Source organism: Diadema setosum, chromosome 4 (genome assembly GCF_964275005.1).
Source record: "Diadema setosum chromosome 4, eeDiaSeto1, whole genome shotgun sequence".
Classification (NCBI taxonomy): Eukaryota; Metazoa; Echinodermata; class Echinoidea; order Diadematoida; family Diadematidae; genus Diadema; species Diadema setosum.
In genome coordinates, this window is record NC_092688.1 from 1207295 (window position 1) to 1230160 (window position 22866).

The 22866-nt window shown below is 38.3% G+C and overlaps 1 protein-coding gene across 1 annotated transcript; it reads left to right on the forward strand.

Moving 5' to 3' along the window:
* The first annotated feature begins 19866 nt into the window (after positions 1 to 19866).
* On the forward strand, positions 19867 to 21671 carry LOC140227194 (uncharacterized). The gene has a single exon (XM_072307621.1). The coding sequence runs from the start codon at positions 19920 to 19922 to the stop codon at positions 21669 to 21671; it is 1752 nt and encodes a 583-aa protein (XP_072163722.1). The 5' UTR covers positions 19867 to 19919.
* Positions 21672 to 22866: the final 1195 nt, after the last annotated feature.

The window sequence follows — 22866 nt, forward strand, 5'->3', positions numbered from 1 at the left end:
ACCACACAGTACAGCATTATCTTAGTCATTTACAGTACGTTTAGTAGTTCTGGATGTAGGTATTGTAGACTTTGTTTGTAGTCATAATTGACATCCTAGTTCATGTATACAGTCTTGTACAGCTTTCACTTGATTGGGTATGCATGATTATAAGATGTATATGTATATAAGAATGACAATATAGACAAGACAAAACGAGCTTTTCTGTGTACCAATACTTCGCTTGAAAACGAATGATAGCATGATTTGATGCTTGTATTTTTCAAGTTGAAATGTCCATGTTTTGTGATGATTATATATATATATATATATATATATATATATATATATATATATATACTGTATATATATCATTCTTCTCCTAGTTTGTGACAATAGATATCTAATAATCCATCTGCCGCGTTACATACCATGACTCTTAGTTCCTTTCTACCTGTCCCTTTCCCCTATCTCTCTCTCTCTCTCTCTCATCTCCATTTTCAATTTCATCCACATTTCTATCTGATGATATTTCTTGCGACCTGATGTATGCGTATTCAGATTATTCCCTTTTTGTATAAAGTTTGGAGCAAAACAGTGGGGCATAAACTACTGACGTCACTGTTTGTAAAGGAGGAGTTTGAGGTAATGCATTTCTGATATTGTGTGAATCAAATCAAATGAACCAGAAGCAGTATGATTATTGCGATTTACAGCACGTTAGTTAGCTATAGTAGTAGACTTCGTTTGAATATCATTGTCATCCTAAAACACTTGAGTCCTGTACAGCACGCTTTATATGATGGTAACATCATTACACGTTTATAGTCAAGACAAAAAGAAGAATAACAGTGCTAAGATTGAGAATAAACGATAACATGATATAGATTTGACATTGCATTTACACGATTTTGTTAATTGTTTTTTGTATAAGCAAAATTCAGTGTCTCGCTTTAATTTTGCCCTAATTGTAACAATGACAACACAAATCTGGTGATTTTCCACCCACGGCAATACAACCATTATTTGCAGTGTTTACACTGACCCTCTCTCTATCTCTCTCTCTCTCTGCAAGAATTGAATCAGTTGAGAGTACAGCACTTCACCCAGTGGAAATTTTATTTTAACCAAATAACTTGTAATATTGGTATGTTTATTCTACTCTTTGGTTCTTTTGCGAACATAATTTTTCTGTATGCTGTTGTATAAAAAATTGCTTGCAATCAATTTTCTTCTTCCATGTGTTTGTTTGTTAAGCAGTTTGTTTCCATGCCTTGGTGTGTGTGTGTGTGTGTGTGTGTGTGTGTGTGTGTGTGCGTGTGTGTGTGTGTGTGTGTGTGTGTGTGCGTGCGTGCGTGTGTGTATGTGTCTTTAACCATAGTTACTGACAAAAAGATTCCAGCCATCCCCAACGTTGCTCATGAAATTTTATTGGGCATGCAGGCTTTAGGTCGCATCTGCAATAACTGCAGGCCAATCAGCCCTAATTCCCCCTATATTTTGGGAACATCGCTTAAAGGGGATGGCTAGTAACTGATCAGTGGGAATAAGTGGGAATGCTGGAGGATGATTGTTCCAATCCTTGTGGGATTCATTTAAGAGTACATTATGTATCTATTGTTGTGTGAAAATTATTTGCTTCAGAATGGTCTCATATTCAAGTAATGTGCAGTTTAATGCTTCCAGGTAAGCGTCCCTGGTCAGTGACGGGGCATTAATCTGCACATTACTTGAATATGAGACCGTTCTGAAACAAATAATTTTTACACAACAGTAGACATATAATGTACTCTTAAATGAATCCCACAAGGATTGGAACAATCATCCCTCAGCATTCCCACTGATTCCCACTGATCAGTTACTAGCCATCCTCTTTAAAGTAATTGATTTTGGGATAGGTTCCTAGTTAAATTCTTGATGCCATATTCATTCACATCCTTTGGAGTGTGATCACTAGAAGAAGGATATTATTCACCATGTTGAATGACACTCAGAATCATCACAATTGCCTCCCTTCTTCTTGTTGTATACATTAAACCAAGGAGGAACTAGTCGCCTAGTACCTCCTTGCTTAAACTAACATTTCTGGTGATACTACACAACTAATACAATTACTGCTAATTGTCACGCTATTCTTATCATCATAATAAGCCATTTCGTAATTAGCTCATGTACACATTAGTACAAATGACCTTTCTTTTTTTCTCAATTGGTTAGGCACTTTTCTCGTTTTCAAAGCGACATAATGCACAAGCTTGCCCGACGTAACAATTTATGGAATACGTATTCAAACAAAGAATGAACTTGCATTTAGACCAGGTGACCAGAATGGCCAATTGACATTTTCTCCAGGCATCCATTTCATTGTTTTGTATTGATAGACATTCTTTTGATATTTCCAAATACCAGACTTATGTAAGCACCATCTAGGGATATATCAATATAAGGATACATGAATAATCTTCACATCACAGATGAGTATATCAGTGAATTAAAAACATAAATGTCTGTTGGTACAAATGACCCTTTTCTGCTCATGCGCAAAGTGGAACTACGAACTGGTCTATTATTGTTTTCTCAAATGATCGTTCCTACAGCACTTTTCTACAGGGTAAATCAGATCGGCACATTGTATAAAGAAGAAATGACTGCAACTCTATTTCATTCTCTTTGAATATTGCCAGTAATCCACCGAGAGTGTCTCTATATTATTCTCTTGGCTCATCCTGTCCTTCAGCATAGAGAAAGAAAGATATAGAGAGAGGGAGAGAGCGAGTGAGAGAGGGAGGAGACGAGATAGACAAGAAATAAATAAAATATGGCAGCAGCCGAACGATAGTTGGCGCGCTTTCTATATAAAAGGTAAGCCACTTGAACACACCCAATGATTCGTTGATGCATCTATCTAAATATTAATAATCGTGTTTTGAAAAGAGGTCATGATTATGAATCCTTCCGGACGTGCACAACCAAGAGAAAACACAATACGATTTATGCAATGTGATATAAGATAGCCAAGGAAGTCTCAACACAAAGCTGTATGACAAAAAACAAACAAATAAACAAACAAACTGTCACAATAAACCCGGCAGGAGACTGCTCAACAACAAACATGAACTCTGTGCGCCTTTTTCATTCACGTATTGCTACGTGGTGGAGAGAGCTCGAGTACTCCTGTCATTATTATTATTATTCATTCGGCAATTCAACATAAAATACAAGCGGATATAAAATACAAACAGAAAATCGTATTACATGGTATAAAAATAATGGTGATTCCAGGCGCATGCTGCTGGTTGCCAAGGGGAGGAAAAGGCAAACTTAATCACCAAGGCTCGAGACCTTCCTCCCTGACCAATGCATGCACCCAGGATCAGCTATATAAATATGAAACATTCACAAACATTATCAAATAATACATAAAGCCAGTGTTCAGCTTTGTCGTAACTCTGTCAAGTGGCAAGACGAAACCAACATGAACTGAAATGGCCATCCACCGTAGAGCAGGAGATCAAATTTATCCGTATAGTTCTTTGAGAGATCCTGAGATTTCAAATGAAAATGTCTCAAGTTAAATAATATACAAAAAGATTATCATGGAAAATAATAGGTCTCAATCAAGTGTTGTTATCTATTTTGACCTCTCTCATCTAACATGGCTCGATATGAAATACCTCTCCACATTTTCTAAGGGTGCAATATGAAACAGGCAACACAATCACTGTATTCACTAACCTACCACCCCCCCCCCCCCTGCGGAACGTAATGATATCCACGTGAACACTGAATGTGCGAAATTGAGATTCCTCCATCCATGTAACTCTGCAGAACACCAAACGATTTCTACATCAGCACGTATCAGTCTTTGCTCGTTAACGATATCAATAGCCCCGTCACTGTACAGGCATGCTAACCTCATGGAAACATTAAACTGCACATTACTTGAATATGAGACCATTCAGAAGCAAATAATTTTCACACAACAATAAAAATATAACGTACTCTTAAATGAATCCCACAAGGATTGGAACGATCACCCCCCCCCCCCCGCATTCCCACTGATCAGTTACTAGCCATCCCCTTTAAGGGAGAGGGATGAAAGTAGAAAGAGGAAATGTAGTGTACAATGTATGTACCATAGATGCAAAACCAAACTCATTCACAATATCTTTTTTAAACAGAATTGTCTTGAGAGCAGTTTTAAACTATAACACTGTGGGAGCTTCTTTTATACAGCATGGAACAGCGTTCCACAGTGTGGGAGCAGCATGAGCAAAAGATCGCTCACCATAAAACTTTGTTGTGATAGCAGGACATTGGAGAAGATTTTTCTGAGATGATCTTAGATTACGAGAGGGAGCGCACCTTACCAAAAACTTACTGAGATATTCTGGTGCCATTGAATGCAGGCACTGATAAGTCAGTAAAAGTATCTTAACCCGTTGAGGACGGTTTGATTTTGCTACAACACGCATTTTCCAATAGACGCTTGCCTGTGTATACTCGGGACTCGTCCTCAACGGGTTAAAAACTATACGTGACTGAACAGGGAGCCAATGTAGCTGCTTGAAAATGGGGGTTATGTGAGAATTCTTTTTCATGCGGGTGATCAATCTTGCAGCTGCATTATGAATTGCCTGGAGTTAATGTAGCTGTGAGTCAGAGATGTTATACAACAAACTGTTACAGTAGTCTAAATGACATATAACAAAAGCCTGAACAAGCTTTTTAGTGCTCTTTTCATCCAAAAACTGACGAAATTTTCCAAGTTTATGTAAAACGAAGGATGCTGATTTACATTTTTCTGAAACAAATTTGTCCATAACCATATTCTGATCGAATATCACATCAAGGTTTTTGGCTGTTGTACCAGGTACAATGGAAGTACTGTCAATCTTTATTGCAGGAAGTTCCATTCTTCCGCGAAATCGAGATGTAAGGTGTAAGATCTCAGTTTTTTCATCATTCAGTTTGAGACCATTTTGGACACAACATTCTACTTGAGAGATTGCATCCTGCAGGTTACAAGGTTGAAATGAAATGTATATCTGAGTGTCATCAGCATAACACATCCTGACATTCGGTTGGACACGATGATATCTCGTCAAGGAGAAGAATACATGGTAAACAACATTGGGCCAACCACAGAGCCCTGGGGGGACACCAATATCTAATGCATGAGCAGAGGATTCTAACTTATCTATTACAACCATCTGCCTTCTCTGCTTTAAGTATAATTCAAGCCACTTGTAAGCAAGAGATGTGATACCAAACTTGTGTTGCAACCTGTGCAGTAAAACATCGTGCCTGATAGTGTCGAATGCCGATAAAAAGTCAAGCACAACAAGTGTGGTTTCATTGCCATGGTCTAGAGAGAGATTGATATCATTTGACACTTTTAGTAATGCTGTTTCACAACTGTGGAATGGTCTGTAGGCAGACTGGAGGGGTGAGTGTAAATCATTATCAGAAAGATAGTGCTGAATCTGCCGAACCGCAGCTCTCTCTATAATCGCGATAATCTTTCCAAGAAATGAAAGATTACGAAGTCTTATGAATTCAAGAAATCAGATATTCATACCAGAAAAGGATAAAGGACATAATTTTTAACTTATCATCTGCCTTTTCTTTAGATTGTTGTCGTTTCGTCGTTGCACATGACGACTTCTGCTTATGTTATAGCTTTCTCTTTTCCGAAAAGTCTCATTTCAGCTCGCAGTGTAGCATGAACACCTCACCTTTAACAGAGGGAGACATTTCATTATGCGCTGTGATTTTCCGATAGACACACTGTATGTGAGATGTGGGGAAAACCCGCTTCTATAAGTAAAGGTTGGCAGTGTAAAGGTCACGGTAAATTCACCCATTCCTCTGATACTGAATACCTGCTTCAATTGCCCGTCCTTTTTGTGAATGCTACGTAATGCATCTCTCTCACCAAAAACTAACTCTTTATATTCTGTGTGGGTCTTAAAAGTAACATTCAACCTTATTTGTGTACGCACATCCCCTCATGCTGAATAGACATCAGGCTGTTATCCCATGCCTACATGCAAGCGTACTTCAGAACCAGACATAAACCAGCCATATTGAGCCCGGGAGTACGGCATACTTGGTAAGCATACGAAACAATATAAACCCACTCGTGCTACTTGTAGTAACACGCAGTTTCACAAATAATGCATGCTTGGTGAATATACTTTTATAGAATCGACTCTCCCTCGTGCGTTTGGTGAACATTTCTTCTAGCTATTATTTTGCTGGTTTTGGTCAACATGTGTAACCCCACAACATAACTGCGACCAGCAGCCCCATACGCATAGCGTACGCTATGCGTATGGGGCTGCTGGTCGCAGTTACCCCACAACCTATGTTAATATTGTAACATGATAGTACGCCAAGAAGACTGGGTTAGCCTGTTTTCATAATATTGTTTGATTAACGATATTGGCAATCGTCTCCGTTCGAAATAAGTCAACGCATAAGGACTTTATCAGACATTAGTGCAAACAGATTTACTTCCGGGAATTAGGAAATATGAGTAGAACTTATTTGGCACAGATCAGGCCTCTTTCGGACTTCCCTTTTTACTGTATAAAAAAAAAAATGGCCTGATCAATCACTTTGTGGTGTTAAACAACTGAAATCAATGAAACACAAGGGAGAGGTGGCTATTCATACGTGTAGAATTCTTGGAAATCAATCAGTCTGCAGATGAACAACAATATTATTCAAAGAGTGCTTGTTATATTGTGCAGCAAATTAGTCTCTCATAATAATGAATATGCTTCTAGACATATAATACCGTATTCTCTTCCCTCGAATACATTTCAACACATTTGAATCCCTCCAAAGTTGACAATGACAACAACATTCCAGGAATATTCGCAAAGCTTGTGAGTGTACCCTACATTCGCAAAATAATGGGCAAAGGCGTTGGTCCGGTTATATCACATCGGGACGTTTATATCCGTGAAGCTGTGTGATGATGTCTGTCTAGCTCCTCTAAATTCCTTGTTCTCTTCTTCTCTTTCGCTCTCTTATTTTTGATTCTCTTATTTTACTTTTGGTACTCTTGGTATTAAGGATGTGCTTGTTTTACTCTTCAAAGGATAACATGTGGAGATTAACCTCAAAACGAAAATATGGCATTTGCTTCAGACGGTTGAATGTAAGGATGGCTGAAAGAAAGGTCCTGACTGCTAGATGCACTGTCACGATTTTTTTTTTCTCTCCGTACAGGTTTATTTTCCCCTCTTTTTTGTCGTGGTTTTGTTTTGTTTTTTCTTTTGGGGGGGGGGGGATGTCATTCGAAATGGAGATAAATATTCTAATCAGCAATGAAAGGATGCTATCCTGCACGTAAATAAAATAATCCCATCAAAGTTCTCAGGTTATTCACAAAATATGGCTGGGAAGGGATAAAAGGAGCCATTCATGACATTCAAATCAGTCCCATATGCTATGTGAGCATTTCTTCGTGGCGTTAGATTTATTTGATTTGAGCAAACCTCGAAAGGACAATTAGTCCACTATGACGGTAGATCACAACTTTCTGCCTTCAGTAACACAGGGGATGAAAGCACCATCTTCAGTACTCATTAACTTTTTTCAGAACTTCCTTGCACCATTTCGGTAGAAATTCTTTACCATCAGAGGCTTTTACGGTCTACTAGAATGCTGTTAGCGGTTTTGTTTGTCCATGCAGGTTGGGTTCCTGCTGGAAGTTAAGTGTCCCACAGTGAGAAGCGGAGTGTGAACACAGCTTGAACACAGCGTGATACCTCCTCATACTGTTAAAAATTAACATTGTGGACACATTGTTATTCATCAATTCACAGTGTGAAACAGAACATTACTACGTGAAATCTCTGTGAAAAATCACACCACGGTGTGAAATCATCTTCACACTGTTAAGTTCGAGCTTTTTCACATATTCAACTATGTGAAAACATTTTCAACACACTGTAAGACACTATGTTCTTCCCAGCATGGTTATCAAAATCCCGGAAAGAAATGTTTTGTGTGTGTGTGTGTGTGTGTGTGTGTGTGTGTGTGAGTGAGGCAAATTAATAAAGTTTTAAAATGTCCTTCAAGACAAACGAAATCAGTATCTTTATGAATTTGAAGAAAAAACAACAACTATTTATCTCTCTTATATATCTCAAGGATATACATATTTTGTATGAATGTAAGGACCCTTAATTGTTACACAAGATTTTTTTTTAAAGCCAAACGGACATACGTTTCTGAATAATCGTTTCTTTCATTTCGCTCATATTAATCTTCGAAGATAATATTATTCTTTCTACATGACAAATCATCGCTACTAGACACAGAGTCATCTCTCTATTGCCTGCATGCTTGATTCAATCCATCAAATTAGTGTGACTGCAGCATAATGCAACACTTTTTTTGTTTTACTTGAAGGCCTTTAAGGTATTATCAACTTTATTCTATCTCTCTTACTCTATTCTGGTGCGACTTTATTCTAAGTCACACCATCCTATGACAGGTACTCCACACTTAATAATAATAATAATAATAATAATTGCATTTATATGACACTTCATACTGGCGTTTCTAAGCGCACTGATGCTTTTCATGCTAAAAGGCTAGAAAACACATAGCATTAAAATACAGGAAAAAAAATACTCTTATAATGGGATCTCCTCCACATAAATGAACTCCATAAATTAACTTTATTGAGCCAGGGTGTAATAAACATTATTAACAAACGTCTATTACTTCGTTCGAATTTCAAAATTCATAAGTGTAGATGGTAATTTTTATGATTAAAGATGCTAATAGTTGTAATTAAATAATTAGTAAATGATAATTATAACATTCAGCTAGTACTTGTCGATATTTTACCGCTATGTCTTTCTTTTGCTTTTAGACAGACACCATGGCAACATTTCATCAAATCAGCAACCAGAATCTGGAGTGTCCCATTTGTCTGACACTGTTTAACCAACCGAAATCACTGATGTGTTCTCACACCTTCTGCAAAGACTGCTTGCAACGAATCTTTCACACTCAGCCCAGCCGACAAAATATAAAATGCCCAGTATGCAGGAAAGAAACAACCGTTCCAAGTGGAAATGTGATTAAGTTGCAAACAAACGTACCCTTGAATTCTCTCGTGGACGAAGTGAAAACGAAGAGTCCAACATGCACGATTTGCGAGATGGACGAAAAGCCACCCGCTGTGTCCTACTGTCAGGACTGTGGAAAATGTATGTGTAAATCTTGTGAGATAGTCCACTTTGCATGGAAACCCTTCTTCAACCACGAAGTGGTGCCCATGAGTGAGGTGCTCTCGGGACAAGTTCCGCTAAAGAGGCGCCGAAAGTGTAAGACACACCCAACCGCTGATGAAGAGTGTTTCTGTACAAATTGCCAGGAGTACATGTGCAGTACGTGTGGGATGCTAGAGCACCTACAAGCTGGTCATCAACTTGAAAAGGCATCCATTCATGAGCAGAAACTAATGGAAAATATCAGTGAGTTAAGAGAAAGAGTGAAATTAAAGAAAACAACTTTTAAAAATCATATCGATTGTATAGAGACCCAACGCAATGAAGTAACAAGCATTCTGAGAAAACTCAGTGATGACATCGACAAGACGTACGAGGAATACATACAATTATTATTAGCCAGCAGAGAGGCCCTTAAATGTCAAGTTAAACGATTGTCTGAAAATTTTGAGAAGGAATTACAAACTATGAAGGAAGAGAGTCGCCAAACTGTCAGTCAAATGAACGCTATGGAAGAGCTGGTAACTAACGGTATGAAGGTACCACTAGAGAAAGACGCCTTGTTTGCACACGACACGCTGTGCGAGAACTTGAAGAGCTTTCTGGGACGAGATGATCCTGAAGACAAATCACCACCTCCCTGGACAGCACGAGCTCAGAAGATTTCGTTCCATAGATACGTAAATGTCAGTGAACTCTGTCTTGGAGAGCTGGAAGGTTACACGTGGGATGTCAAAGCAGACGTAGAGCTCCCTAGCAAAAACATTCACTGTATGACTCCTGCACCAGACGGTAAGATGGCGGTGGCACCCTTTAAAGGAGAAATCCATCTCTACTCCCCTGATGGCGAGTTACAGCAGACCGTGCTGAAGGATGTCAAAATCCATCTACTTGGATTCCTGTCTGATGGTCGAAGCGTTGTACTTGATATAAAGAATAAGATGTCACTCTACTCTCCACAGTGGGAGAAGCTTGACGTCACGTTCGAGACGATGAATGATGATGAAGGAGAGGTAAATGGTCTCACTGTGGACAGAGATGATAATATCTACGTGGGTTATTCCAAAAAGATCCAGGTATTTACCCCACAGGGTGGTAAGGCAGTCAAGGAAATAATGTGTGATGGATATGAACCTGTACAATTATTCTCCTTTCCATCCACGGGAAAACTGATAGTAATAAGCGAGACAGGTGTCGTCTGCATCGATGGTAACGGAAAGCAGGAGAATGTCTTGATGGAGAAGGAGGGTATGGAGGCCTTCCCAGCTGTTTGCCGAGATGATTCGGTCATTGTAGCCTGGGTGAAGCACGAGGAGGGTCTCGTCAGTATCGATCGATACACGAGAACTTTGGCGCACGTTCACAATATCATCACTGATTACAAAATACTAATACCACAAACAGACTGGTACTATGTACAAGAGTTTGAGAGTGGTGAAATAGCTTTCTGCACTGCAGATATACTCTACATATTTGATGTGAAAATAATGTGAAGTGTGATAGATGTTGTTCTTCTGCAGTGATGGCATGACCACAAATGTACTCCGGTGGTTTACTCTGCTCAACACTAATATGATCAAAATATTTCTAACTTGGTAGGTGGACGTTGCCAGAAAATCTAAAATTCCCTATTTGCTAGTTTTGCTTTTAATATGCCCTTCCCGGGTTTGATCGATTAGGAGATAAACTGAACATTTCGATTTGTTGTTGAATCAGAATATTTTGCACTGTTTGTATTCATGTGTCAGTGTACTCAATAATGCTTTGAGTCGGATTACAATTGAGGTATTACAATGTATTTTGTATGAATAAAAGTGTAGCCCGTTGTTGAAACCCAGAAATTCACATCCCTCAGGACTAAAACATGAATACAAGCAGTGGTTTACTGCTGCAGCATTTAGAGAGTAAAATGTATCGGAACATTAAATGCCTTGGGGGAAAAAAAAAGCTGTATTTTTCAGCCATTGAACTGTGACAATTATTTTTCATTTTAATACGCATCTGTTGTTGTTGTTGTTGTTGCTGCTGCTGCTGTCTTTGTTTAAATTAGTTAGAAATGTGAGATGTATAGTTGTTGTGTTGTGCAAAAAAAAAAAAAAAACTGCTTGGGTGAAGTTTAGGGGAAGTCTATCATATTTTGCATTAATTATCATACAGGCAAAGCTACAAACAAACACATTTGTGCTTCCCCTTTTCTTTCCCTTTTCAACCAATCCCGACCTCCTCATCTATGCATCCCCCACCACCACCACTTTTTCTCTCTCTTATCTTCATTTTCAATTTCATCCACATTTCTATCTGATGACATTTCTTGAGGTCCGATATATGCATAGTAAGATCACCCATTTTATACAGCTACTGACGTCACTGCCTGTTACGGAGGAATTTGAGTTGATGCATTTCTGATATTGTGGTGAACCAAATAGAATGATAGAGAAGAAGTATAATTATTATGACCAACATAAAGAAATAACTAAAATGCTTGGATAGTTATTCGTAGCATAGCATCAAAATATGCTTGATTCATGTCATCATATGATTATTGTATTACCAAATCTGCGTGGTAGGACTGTAAGAAAGATTTCCAACATTCACTAATTAGCAGTAATGTGGCTTTTGAAGTATGTAAATCTCTTCAAATGTATCCGTTTGAAAATTGTTTAGGTATATTGTTTCCAAACTATTTTATTACACCATAAAGCAATGCTCTGCTGGGTTTGTTGTTATTCGCTTGAATGTTTGTTTGTTTGTTTGCTTGTTTGTCTGTTTGTTTGTTTGTTTGATTGATTGTTTGTTTATTGTAATGCCGGCAGTAGATGTCGTTCGAATTCATAAATACACTGTGGCGTCTTATATGTGTGTGTATAAGTCCTGGACCGCACGCTTTACATGAAGGTAAGATTATCACACTTGTCAAGACAAATCAAATATATACCAGTGCTCCGATTGAGAATAATAAAATTATTTAGAGTTTACAATACACTATGGTTGTATTCATTGTTTTTTTATGACCAGAATTTCAATGTTTCGTTCTAATAGATTCTTCCCAATTTCAAAAATAAAAAATAAATAAAAATAGACGTCTGTTCATACATTCATAGACCACTGTCTTCTTCTTCTTCTTCTTCTTCTTCTACTTCTTCTTCTTCTTTTTTTTTTTTTTGCAATCGCTACTCCTCTCTCTCCTCTCTGTATAAGAGGTTGAAACAGCTGAGAGTTAAGCGTGTTACCGTTGTAACTTTAATCAAATAATAATTATGCAGGTATGTATATGCCCAAATAACTTGAAATATTTAACTGTACATACTAGTTCTTCTGCATATACAAATTTTGCCTGTTTATTGTTGTGTATTGCTTGTATTTTCATTTGACAATTTTCTACTTGTGTTTTTTATGTGTGGTGGCAAAAGTACATTTATTTGTGAGACCTTTGACGGTATCCATGTGTGTGTGTGTGTGTGTGTGTGTCTTCGTTACTGATAAAATTCCAGTCATTCCTAATATTGTTCATGAAATTGTATTGGGTTTCATTGGCAATAAAAAAAAGTCAATCAGCCTTGAACAATCCAATGTTTTTGGGAGCATTGATCGAAATAAATCATATGAGGATATAGGCTCCTTGTCAGCCTTATACCGGTTGCATCACGTATCTCCTGCGACAAATGCTCACATGAAATATTCGTATGCTAAGCCAAACATAAAGTCTACCCCCAAACATAACCCTAATCCCAATCCTCACATCAAACTAAAACTTTAAACCCTATCACAACCTAACCCTGGTGAAACCCTAAGTCTTTGGAGAAATTAAGACCGGAGCAACTGTCGGATCGTAGGAGCAATGTCACCAGTGATATCGCACTCATTTACTTTCTATAGCGTGATCAGGAATGGAAAAATATTCCTCATTTTGATTGATACTAAGAATCATGTGAATTGCTCCCCTTATTCTTGTTTTTCTCTACCTCTCTGGTGGTACTACACAACCACTACATTGCCAGTGTCGATTGCCACGCTATTTTTATGCCTCCGCCACGAAGTGGTGCCGGAGGCATTATGTTTTCGGGTTGTCCGTCCGTCTGTCCGTCCTTCCGTCCGTCCTTCCGTCCGTCCGTCCTTCCGTCCGTCCTTCCGTCCGTCCGTAATGAATTTTGTGGACAGGGTAACTATCAAAACCTTTTGAGATATCCTAATGAAACTTGGCATGTATGCGTATTATGGGGTGAAGTTGTGCCTATCAACTTTTGGGTGCACATGCTCAAGGTCAAAGGTCAAAAGGTCAAGGTCAAATACATAAAATCTTACTATTTCCACCATATCAACGCAATGCCTGAAGATATTTTCTTGAAACTTAGTGTATACATGTATTATCCAATTAAGATTCTCTGGTGAAAGTTTGGGTCATGAGGTCAAAGGTCAAAGGTCAAAAGGTCAAGTGAAAAATATTAAAACTTTACCTTTTTTCTCTGTACCTTGGAAATTGTTCAAGATATCTTCATGGAACATAGTATATATACATGTACTGACTGGCAGTGATTATCTAGAGAATTTAGGGTTCATGGGGTCAAAGGTCAGGGGTCAAGGTCAATGGCAACACTTCAAAATTTTACTATTTCCCTCATGTTTATGCAATGCCAGCAGGATTGTTTTTTTTTTTTTTACACTTGGTGTATGCATGTATAACCTAATAGAGATTCTCTAGAAAGTTTTTTTTCTTTTGTTTTTTCCTCAAAGGTCAAAAGGTCAAAGATCAAGTGAAAGTGCTGAACTAATTTTTTCCTCCATATCTCGGAAGTGGCTCAAGTTATCTTGAAACGTACTACATATTTATGCATGTTCTGCCTGACAGTGATTATCTTATGAATTTTAGGGTCAAAGGCCAGGTGAAAATGGTAACAATCTACTATTCAATACAGAAATTGCACTTTTTCTCCATACCTAGAAAATTGCTCAATGCATAAACATATGAATGGGTCAAAGTCAAGTTAAAGTCCTTAAATCCCAAATACATGCTCTCCTATTCATCCAATTAAACCTAGGTCAAGGAAGGTGAACATTCAACACATTTGCGACAAACTTGCCATATTAATATTTTGCCAATTTTGTGAAAATGTAATCACACATTGTCCACATGTACTATCTAGACCTATTAGGAGAATCATGCATTATGGCGGAGGCATACCAGTCGCCATAGCGACATTTCTAGTTATGATAATGATTTTTTTTTCTCTCCATAATTATCGTTCCTCCAATAATCGTTCCTACAGCATGTACAGGATAAATTACATCGGTACATTGGGTGATTTCAAGTTCGGTGCTAGTGCTAGTGCTAGTGCTGTGCTAGTGCTAGTGCTAGTGCTATCTCCCATCCAAATGCTTGAAATCGAGCTTCAACACCGATGGTGAGATTAAACGCAGCGATACCGATCACAATTATTGATCCCAGCACTTGGAATTGTGACTGTACCGCGAATTTCGCGGGAATTGCGCGAGGTAAAAAAAGAGGGTGGGGATAGGGCATGATTGCAGTCAAATATTACCAAATGCAGCCATGAGTGCTTAATTTTAGGCACATAACGAGAAAGACAGATTAAAATGCCACAAATTTCATCCCTTTTTTTGAAACACAGCTTTCTTATTCTGCTCCCATGCTCAGATTTATGTAGCGATGCTGTGTTCGTGTACGTTGCGTGGGCGATCTTTGCATCAACATATACTTCGCATGTAAAATGTGCATCTATTACGGAAGTGAATTTGGCTCTCGCACGGCAACGCTAACACGATCCAGCACCGAACTTGAAATGACACAAATATTAGTAATGATAATCCCTAAGGGCTAGTAAAAAGCAAGTAGATTACTTATACAAACGGCGGAGCTGGCTTCAGTAGACGACATTCAACACCGAGGTCAGTGCCAGCAACTGGAAATACGTCATAATTTTCAGGTCATTAACCTCCCAACACAGACTGATTTCAAGCTCGGTTTTATCGCCGGTGCTAGGTAGCACTAACACCAGCACTAGCACTGAACTTGAGCTCACCCACTGTATGCAGGCTGTCATTTGATATCATGCTCTCGAAGAATAATATTGTCATTAATCAGCTCAGAGTGTCGATCTTCTCTTGGCTCATCTTATCTTTCGGCAGTGAGGGGGGGGGGATTGAGACGGAAAGAGAGTTGAGAGAGGTCTCTGGAGGAGGAGATGGAGGGAGGCTGGGAAGGGAGAGAAAGATGGAAAAGACAAGAAATCAGCAAAGTATGGAAGCAATGAACGATAGCTGGCGCTCTTTCTCTACGTCGGCTCAGCCAGTTGAACTCGATGCATGCATGTATACATCATGTCGGGTGCCTACACATGAAGTGCTAGTCCCACTTGGACTTCGTGACAAGAAACGCCTTCCTCGTGATCAACGACTGTTATATTGTGGAAGAATGGCTAAACGAAGGAATGGAAAAGACGCGGATAGAACTCTAACGCAGCTCAAGGATTGTTCAATGTTGAAAGAAACTAGGTTAGTCGACGGAACGTACTGAATCTGGTTGACATAGATCTATTAGTATGACCCAACAGCAGCAGCAGCTTTAAACTACGATCCTTCAGTCTGTATATGTATATTTAATGCAAGCCCAAACTAAAGGAATGGTGTGATCAATACTATATAGAAATATCATTTTCAATCAGGCATAAGTACGTTAAGATTCTGCATGCTATTACTTTCATCATAATGTATCTATACATCGTATATAAACAACGTCTTTAATGTAGAAAGGGAGCTTTAAGAGTTATCACGTTTAACGTGATCATTATCAAAGAGAGGGAGAGAAAGAAAGATAAAAGGAAGAAAATCCATACCCATGGAAGCTCCCTGTTGCATACAGTATGCATATAAAAAAGGTAATATCCTTTCATGCATTTATAATTTACCCCAAAAAGTATTTAATTTCGACATCATAACGAGGGTGAAAAGCTAATTATTTTCCGGTCCTACGAAGAAAATAATGCGAATAACAGATTCAATCCACTCACATATCTGCTCTAAATATTCTGGTATCTGACAAAGAGAACGAAAACATCATCGAATATAGAATAGGTCTAAATTCAGTTTAGTTAATCCTACCTCGATCATTTTAAAACCGTTGATCATCCGATACCGATCTGAAATATGTACACACTATTTTCAATCATGAGGGTATCATGATGGTGAACTGGAGTGGAAGGAAAATTCTCACTATTTATCCCTTAATCTTTATCTTTTTTAATCCCATTATCTTTTCCACCCCCCACCAAAACACGCAGGATGTTCCGAATTCGGACAACTGTCGGATGTTATATATATAACTATGCGACATTAAGTGAAATACGATATGCTTCACAAAACTAACAGTTAACAGGTGCATTTTCCTCCATACCATCAGAACATCAAACGATTTCTATCAGCACACAACATATCCTTTTTGTCATGGTTTGATACGTCTTATTGACTAAAGAATTAAGACGAATATACAACGAACCAATAAATTAAATAGTTTTTGAAATAATTACTGTTTTTTTATTATTATTATCATTATCATTATTATTATTACTACTACTTCTACTGTTAGACCTATACTACTAATACTACTACTGCTACTACTACTACTACTACTATTACTACTACTACCACTACTACTTACTTTTATTTATTGTTTTTCTTTATATTGTAATGACAAAACAATAGACAAGCAAACAAAACATGCGTAATATAAGATGTCTGCAGGCTTTTTCTGATGCGCTTCCCGGGTTGGAAAAAATTCAAGCTATCAGAATCTTGAACATGACGGCTTTTGTTTATATCTTTCGCTTTTGAGAAATTATTGTCTGGACTCAATTTTGCCGGAGCAGCTAACGAAATTTCGTTACAGCGTTGTGATTTTCACATACACAACATTTGAGGTGTTGGGAAAACCCGCTTCTATAAATATAAGGGGTCAGAATGAAAAGGTCATAGAAAATACAGACAAGCCTCTGAAAGCTGCTTGAATCGCCCGACCATTTTGTGTGTACTATACGTACTGCATCTCTCTGTCCTTAAACGAACTCTTAATATTTTGATAGGGTCTTAAAAGTCAGACAACATTCAATCTTATTTCTGTTCGCAAACCTTCCTACAGGTTAAACAGAGTACAGGTTGTGATCTCATGTTTAACTGTACTTCGGATCCCGAGATAAATCAGCAAAATTGAACCCGGAAGTACAGTGTACTTGGTAAGCATACGAAACGATACCCATACACGCATGTTACTGAATATTGTGCCTGGCACGCAGTTTAACAAAGAATGCATGATCACTAAATATGATTTTTACTTGTTTGTTTAACAATTTTATTATCCTTTTGCTGGTTTTGCTTTACATATCTAACCCCACAAGCTATGCTAATATTTGTGACTTAGCTAACAGTGTACCGAAAAGGAAAAATTTATAGGGATAGCCTGTTACAAAAGTGCTGTTTGAATAAAATGGCAATCATTGCCCTATGTTGGAAATAAATCAATGACTTAGGGAATGAAGCACAGATTGGTGCAAAGAGAGAGTTTGGGGATCATGAGATACAGCGTATGCATCAAACTTGTTATAGGTCAGACCTCTTTCGGACGCTCCTTTTCAATATATTAAAAGTGGCCTGCTAAATCGCTTTTTCCTTAACTTCAACAAATGAAACACAAGAGAGAGGTGTCTGTTCATACTTATAGAATTTTTGGAACTTGATCAGGGCGTCTGCATATAAAGAACAAAATTACTCAAAGAGTGCTTGTTGTATTGTTCAACCCGCGTTCTCATTTTGTGCTATGAATAATAATCCTATTACACATATATTCGCCTCATGCTAGTCCCACCAAATATGTTAACATGACAGCGAAATTTCAGGACCATTAGCATAGCTGACAATACATTGTACACAACATAGCCACAGGAAAGTAGCGAATGAATATGTTTCCATCTGGAAAAAGATTTGATCGAGACCTCAGGATGTTTACATCCGTCAAATTTTATGACGATGTCTGTTTCCTTTCCCTTGCCCTCTTTCTTTTGGAACACGAGTTATTTTTCTCCTGGTGTCAAGGATGTTTATTGTTTTACTCATAAAAGAATTAATTGTGGATAATTAATGACCTGAAAGCGAATATTTGGCCTTCACTTTAAAAAGAGAAGCACTGAGGGATGTTTAAAGAAAGAACCGGACTGTTAGATGTTCTACCACTATATTCTTTTTCTTCTTGTTTTGTTCTTTTCTGTTAAGGGGTGTCAATCAAAATTTGAATAATAAATCAACAATGCGAGGATTATACCCAGGTTGTGAGCATTTCTTTTTACTTGTCACAAGACGACACTCAACATTCAAATTCAAATGGTGTTATCGACAGACAATGAATGGCAGGTTAGGGATAAAGGAAGCCAATCATGTAGCAGTCAAATCTTTCCAGCAGTCTAGAGGAGCGTTTCTAGGGATGCTAGCTTAATAGCGTGTGAGCAAACCATAATGGGACATCGAGTCCACAGTGACTGTAGATCTTGTCTGATTGCCTTCAGTCATACAAGGACTGAAGGGTCATTGTTCTTTACTCATTTACTTTAATCAATTTGTCAATCTCCCATTGTTAACAGAAATCCTTTAACATTCCTAAAAGTGCTCCTACCAGTTTTTTTTTTTTTTTTTTTTTTTTTTTTTTTTTTTTTTTTTTTTGTCCATGGGATTTCAGTAACATAATTTAATCCCGGGAAGAAATAGTTTCTTTATACCTAACTCTTGACGTATAAGATACATCAATAAAGTTTCCAAAAGTCTTGCAACACATTTGTAGTCAGTATCCTTATGCAAGTTTAAAAAAAAATCGAGACTATTTCTCAAGCTGTCAATTATACGGATATTTTGCATTTATTGAAGGACACCTTGTTATACATGACATACAAACAGCCAAACGAACGCACGTTTCTAAACAATAATTTCTCTCATTTTGCTCACGTTTTCTCTTCAAATTCTGTATACGACATCGTTGGAGAAAATTCCCTACTATAAATAAACAATGTCACGAATAAAAAAAAAAAAGTTCCTCCGTCCATTATCTGCTCGAATCATGAAGTCACATTTCGTGAGTGCATTGTAATGCAACACTTCGTTTTTTCTATGATACGCCTTTAAGTATTAACAATTAAGTATTCCTTCTTGTATGTTTTCATTCTAAGTTGAATCTTCCTATGACGGGCTCACTCAACTAGTTAATGGGAATTCCTTCACTAAAATGAACAACAATAAATCCGCTTTATTGAGATCGGAAATAGAGCATACTTTAACAGTAAACATAATAAGCAATGTTTTTCACACAAATGTCCTCAAATGAGCTTCATTACTTTGTTTGATTTAAGAATACATTGATTCTAACACTTCCTTGCATGAACTTTCCTTTTTGTTTTATTTGGTAAATACTAATTTATAATTAATAATGTTAATACTGCTAATTTCATGATAGATAACATTCATAATAATTACCTGATGTAGGCCTACTTGTCGATGTTTATTTTACCGTTTTGTGATTCTTCTACTTATGAACATACAGACACCATGGCACATTTTAATAAAACCAGCAGCCAGCAACCTGGAGTGTCCTATCTGCCTGACACTTTCCAACCAACCTAAATCGCTGACATGTTCTCACACATTCTGCAAAGACTGTCTGGAAAGTATCTTTCAAACTCAGCCAAACCAACAAACTATAACATGCCCTGTATGCGGGAAGAAACGCCCCTGCCCAGCAGAGTGGGTGAGTTAAAAACAAACGTACCGTTGACTTCTCTTGTGGACGAGGTGAAAACAAAGAGCCCAACGTGCACAGTTTGTAAGATGGACGAAAAGCCACTAGCTGTGTCCTACTGCCAGGACTGTGGGAAATATATGTGTAAGTCATGTGACTCAAAACATTCAAGCTGGGCACCATTTTCCACTCACACAGTGGTAGCCATGAGTAAGATACTTTCAGGAAAAGTTCCGATTAAGAGGAGACGGAAGTGTAAGAAACATCCTAATGATGATGAGGAGTGTTTCTGTACCGGATGTCGGGAGTACGTCTGCTTAAGATGCGTTATGTTAAGACACTCACAAGCAGGGCATCAGATCGAAGAGGCAGCTATCCATGAGGAGAAATTGATGGAAAATATCAAGGAGTTACAAGAAAGGGCAAAATCAAAGAAAACAACTATTGAAAATTATATCGATTTCATAGAGACACAACGGAACGAAATAACAAACATGATGAGACAGCTAAACAATGACATCGACAAGACGTACAAGGAATGCATGAAACTATTGTCAGACAGGAGAGAGGCGCTGAAATGTCACGTGAAACGATTGTCTGAAAAGTTCGAGAAGGAATTACAAACCATGGAAGAAGAGAGTCGCCAAACAGTCAATCACGTGAACGCTATGGAAGAGCTGGTAACTAACGGTATGAAGGTACCCCTAGAGAAAGACGCCTTGTTTGCACACGACACGCTGTGTGAGAACTTGAAGAGCTTATTGGGACGAGATGATCCTGACGACCAATCACCGAGAGGTGTGACAGAACGAGCTCAGAAGATTTCATTCCGTAGATACGTGAAGGTCAATGAACTTAGTCTAGGAGAGCTGAAGAGCTGGGATGTCAAAGCAGACATAGAGCTCCCTACCACACGCAGCATGGAGTGTATGACCCTTGCACCAGACGGGAAGATGGCGGTTGGATCGGATGACGGAATCCATCTCTACTCCCCTGATGGCGAGTTACAGCAGACCGTGCTTAATGATGTCAGTGTAGATAACATTGGATTCTTGTCTGATGGTCGAAGTGTTGTACGTGATGTACTGGTATACAAAGAGATGTCACTCTACACTCCTCAGTGGGAGAAGCTTGACGTCACGTTTGAGACAATGAGTTATGATGACGGAGGGATTGGTGGTCTCACTGTGGATAGAGATGACAATATCTACGTGGGTCATAACAAAACCGACAAGATCCAGGTATTTACCCCACAGGGTGGTAAGGCAGTCAGGGAAATAATGTGTGATGACTATTCGCCTTGGCAATTATTCTCCTTTCCATCAACGGGGAAACTGATGGTAACAGATGATACTGCTGTCGTGTGCATCGACGGTAATGGGAAGAAGGAGAATGTCTTGGGGAAGGAGGGTACGACAGCCTGGCCAGCTGTTTGTCGAGATGATTCGGTCATTGTAGCCTGGGTGAAGGACGAGCAGGGGCTTGTCAGTATCGATCGATACACGAAAGATTTGGAGCACGTGCGCAATATCATCACTGATTTCAAAACACAAATATCAGAAATAGGTTGGTACTATCTACAAGAGTTTGAGAGTGGTGAGATAGCTTTCTGCACTCCAGATAGACTTTACATATTTGATGTGTGATAGTGTGATAGATGTTGTTCTTCTACAGTAATAGCATGGTTAAACAAATGGATTCTTTATTGGAATATTCTAAGTGAATCGAATACACAATGGATGCATTTGCAATTAATAATTGGGTGCGCATGTGTCACGTCTATTACTATCATGAAATATTCTATACTTACATGGAGTTTATAATTAAGTCGTAATGTTACAGTATTCTATGAATGAGTGACCTTTCCAAACGTAAAACCGAGTCTGTAGCAACATTGGTTTTGCCTCGTTAGTTCTTTAAATATTACGTATATGGGGGAAATTCTCTTCAACTGAAATCAGTGAAAGTCTATTATAGATTATTCACCGTAAGTTCTGTAGACTAGTGGTTGGGGGATCATTATAATGGCGGGTGTATACATAACCCCAGTAGCGAAGGCCTATACATGATATTACGAATGGATATCCAAGATTCGGTAAGTTTGGGCCTATACGTGTATATAATTGTCCTTATAATATACAATGTATATGTCATCAAAAAATAATTGACAATGTCAATAACTATGACCTACGAATCATGACTTTTGTCAATGTTAGTGATTTTTATTTCTTTTTTTTTTTTGGGGGGGGCATAAACGTATTGTGGCTGAAAAACGTTGGTTCCTCTTGTGTGTGTGTGTTTAGTAGCATGGTGTATACGTTACGATGCTGTGTTGAATCATGAATACGAATATTGACAAGACACGACTTCGAGTGTCGTTCGCAAGTTTGAATTATGAACTGAAAAGCGCACTGTTCCTGGACCAAGCAAGTATAATGCGTGCACACTGTATAAAATGTCCAACGTGACTGAATTACTCTCCCCATCTCTCTGAATCCACTGTCCTCCATTTCCTCCATAGTCCCTAGCCATTCTAAGCATCCATCTAATGTTTGGTGAGTGTATACTTGAGTAAAACCATTTATATAAAGTACTTGTGGAACAGCTAGATGTCTTCATTATATAGAATAAGTTGACGTGTGTTTACATAAAAAGGATGTAACAGTTCAGATTCACAACCCTCACCCCACCCCCCCCCCCCCCCCCCAACTCAGACTGTCAGCCATACACATTATATTTTTTGTTTTGTTTTGTTTTCCCAGATTTTTAGAGAAAGCTCTTTTAAGGATGCAATGGGTTTAGGATTTTGACCCCCTATCACGGGGCCGACCCTATTTCAGG